This window comes from Silene latifolia, chromosome X (assembly GCF_048544455.1).
Source record: "Silene latifolia isolate original U9 population chromosome X, ASM4854445v1, whole genome shotgun sequence".
Lineage (NCBI taxonomy): Eukaryota > Viridiplantae > Streptophyta > Magnoliopsida > Caryophyllales > Caryophyllaceae > Silene > Silene latifolia.
The window spans coordinates 179554882-179558672 of NC_133537.1; the positions used below are offsets into that span (position 1 = coordinate 179554882).

Genomic DNA, 3791 nt, shown 5'->3' on the forward strand with positions numbered 1-3791 from the left:
TTGGGTCTATCATGTATGCTAGGATTTGCACTCGTCCCGACGTTACGTATGCCTTGAGCATGACAAGTCGTTATCAAGCCAAGCCTGGTGAGAGTCACTGGATAGCCGTAAAGAACATCCTTAAGTACTTGAGAAGGACTAAGGATTCGTTCTTAGTGTTTGGAGGAGAAACAGAGTTGCGTGTAAGAGGTTACACGGACGCATGTTTCCAAACCGATCGGAATGATATGAAATCCCAATCAGGCTATGTGTTTTTGCTAAATGGAGGAGCTATTTGCTGGAAGAGCTTCAAGCAAAGCGTTACTGCGGATTCTACAACATAAATTCGAGTACCTTGCAGCGTGCGAGGTGAAGGAAGCTTTTTGGATTAGGCAATTCATGGAGGGACTAGGAGTAGTCCATTCCGCCAAAGCTCCGATCACTCTATATTGTGATAACAATGGAGCTATTTTTCAAGCCAAAGAGCCGAAGTCTAGTAACAAATCTAGACACATTGAAAGGAAATACCATGTAATTAGAGATTATGTGGAAAGGAAGAAAATTGACATTTGTAAGGTTGGGGCAGATGATAATATTGTTGATCCTTTAACCAAGCCTTTATCAAAGGCTAAGCATGATGGTCATGTCGTCGCAATGGGATTGAGACGAGTACCATATTTTCTTTAGATTATGGATATGTAATAATTGGATAGTGTATCTCTTATTATATATATGATAATCACCTTCATTCTCTTATAAATCTTTTATTTAGTGTGACTAAATTTTTAAATACCTTGTTTATCTGAATAAGTTGTGGAGAAAATGTTGAACACTATTTAAGTGAATAAGATGAACATTGTATTTTGTCCTTAGTCACTTAATGAGGTGACGTCTCGGAGTGACTATATTGTGAGTGGATTGATGGTTGTTTAATACCATGAAGTCATACGTGATGACTAATCGATTACATAGGCAGAGTGTGTGACACTTTGCTGTACAGTGACCATTTAGAGAATCCCTTAGTTCTATTATAGACGCCTGGTCGTTGCAGGGATCTCTAAGATGTTCCTATGAGTCAATTCTTTTGACTGGAGACTATTATCTGAGCAAGTGCAGTTTCCGAGTGACTTTGGTTTTTGTCCTAGGTTGTGCCGTGAAAGGAGGCAAAAGGGCATTTACTAGGTCTTGGTGATTTGTATTGTGAAATAAGATAGATAGGGCATACATGAATTGTCCACCCACATTGGCTAAATATATCTCAAGGCCACTCGAGGAGTTAATGACGACAAATGCTTGGCCACGCTCGGAAGTAATATGTGAGAGATTTTTCCGGTCAGGTAGTCACACTCCCGATCGAGAAAACCACTCGCGATATGTTCATGTGCAAGTGCAACCTGAAAGACACCTTGCATTGAGTGGGAGATTAAAACGGACATGAGAATTGGTAGCGCACACCTTCTGTCGGACAAGTGGGAGATTGTTGGAGTTAGTGTCCTCCACAATAGTGCGTTTACATAATAAATCTCATTAAAGGAATATCATCAGATATTTAATTATTTGATCCTCGTCAGTTGATTAACGTAAATCGTAACGGTTGGCAGACTAGAGTTTGACGTTATTGTCGTGAGACGGCGGTGATCAACTGACCCCTTTCGGTCACACCTATAGGAACAAACCCCAATTGATAACTAATTAATTGTATGAGATACAATTTATTTAGTCCCTTGATTTATAGACTAAAAGGTTAGTCGACTATTTTAGAGAGATATCGAGTTGCTAACTCGAGGCACGACAGTTATTATTTAATTATGCGATAATTGAATAATAAGTTTTAGGAGACGGGTTTTAGTTAATTAATTGTTAATTCACTAAAATTGTACTAATTGATTAATGTGGTTAATATTAGTACGTAAATAATATGTGTAGCGGTACACGTATATTTACGGACTGGTTTGGACGAAATTAATTGGAAGCATTTAAACATAATACAATATTTAAGTAAAATTTACACGTATTTGTGCGACAAATATAAGAACCAAAATGGACCCGTAAATGGGACATTGGACCGTGTAAATGGAGTATAGTGGATGATTATAAACACAATCATTTCACTTTACTTGTGATGCTTCCACAAGTTATCTTATAATTATATTTTACAAGTGATGTAAGATTGACAAATATAAGACAATTTCAACACTCCACTACTCATTACTCCACCCGCCACTTCCCCCTATATACTCCAATTTGTTGTTCATTTTTGCACACTACTTCACTACTTCATTTTGCATGTGAACAAAAATTGTTTATCTCTCTAAAATTATTATACATCATTTACTAAGAAGTTAGTAATCAAAAGATTATTACTAAGAGTGTTAGTAATAGTACAAATATTATCAAGGGTTAATTTGTGGGTGTAGTTCTTGGGTGCAACTTGAAGAAGACTTTCTTGTTGAAGGTTTTTCAAGGAGGATCATCCATTTATTTTTAGCTCAAGAACAATTAAGATAAGAGATCTTGATTGTGCCCATATTACCATAAATACCAATGTAAGGAAATTGTTTTTCCTTAATTTTTAATTTTATGCTTTTATATTTGCATGCATGTTACATAGATCACTAAATGAACATATTATGAGATAATTTGTTATTAATTAGAGAGTCTAATTAGGATCTATGATCTTTCATTACTATCTTTCATGGATGGATATGCCGGTTACAATCAGATTAAGATGGCCGAGGAAGACATGAGTAAGACAACATTCACATCACAATGGGGAACCTATTGTTACACAGTAATGCCTTTCGGTTTGATAAATGCCGGGGCGATGTACCAGAGAACAGCAACGACGTTGCTACATGATATGGTGCACAAAGAAGTTGAAGTTTATGTCGACGACATGATAGTCAAGTCAAAAGAATGTAGTGGCCATCTCGGAGCACTACGAAAATTCTTTCAAAGATTGCGAAAGTACAACATGAGACTGAATCCACAAAAGTGTGCTTTCGGGGTCACCTCTGGAAAACTGTTGGGTCATATCGTTAGCCACCGTGGCATCGAAGTAGACCCATCAAAGATCAAGCCATTATGAAAATGCCCCGACCCGAGACCGAGAAAGAAATTCAAGGTTTCCTAGGAAGACTTCAATACATAAGCCGTTTCGTCGCGAAGTTGAAGATGATTTGTGAGCCGATCTTTAAGAATCTGAAGGTCGGAGAACGTGTTATGTGGGATGACCAATGTCAGGCCGCATTCGATAAAGTAAAAGAAGTACTGTCTTCTCCACCAGTTTTGAGCCCACCAGTAGTCGGGCTACCACTATCGCTATTTCTAACTGTTATAGATACGGCAATGGGAGCTATGCTAGCCCAAACAGTTGAAAAGAAGAAAGAGCTATTTACTACATTAGTAAAAAGTTTTTAGACTATTGTGCTAATATAGTTGGAAAATGGCCTCCCCATATTATTACACCCATTCATTTGTTCATTTTTACTTACTGTTGAACATTTGCATGTGAAAATCATTCTTCTCTCTAAAGATAATAAAAACCATTTACTAAGATTTGTTAGTAAACAAAATATTTACTAAGTGTGTTAGTAATATTATAAATATTATCAAGGATTAAATATAATAAGTATCTAGTTAATATTTGTTAAATTATTGGGTTTTGTTCTTGGGTGCATATTGAAGGAGATCTTCTAATTGAAGATTTGTTCTAGGAGGATCTTCCATATTTCATTAGCACAAGAACGATCTAGATAGGTGATCTAGATTGTGCACTTATTACCATTAATCAATGTAAGGAAATTGTATTT

The 3791-nt window shown here is 36.6% G+C and overlaps 1 protein-coding gene across 1 annotated transcript; it reads left to right on the top strand.

Annotated features, from left to right (window-relative positions):
* The first annotated feature begins 3069 nt into the window (after nucleotides 1–3069).
* Nucleotides 3070–3399, top strand: LOC141618804 (putative mitochondrial protein AtMg00860). The gene has a single exon (XM_074435879.1). It carries the CDS (start codon nucleotides 3070–3072, stop codon nucleotides 3397–3399), a length of 330 nt encoding a protein of 109 aa, XP_074291980.1.
* The last annotated feature ends 392 nt before the right edge of the window (nucleotides 3400–3791 follow it).

Bases quoted from the DNA above. Each gene is read 5' to 3' on its own strand.
- LOC141618804 (XM_074435879.1), top strand. From the start codon at position 3,070: ATGCCCCGACCCGAGACCGAGAAAGAAATTCAAGGTTTCCTAGGAAGA.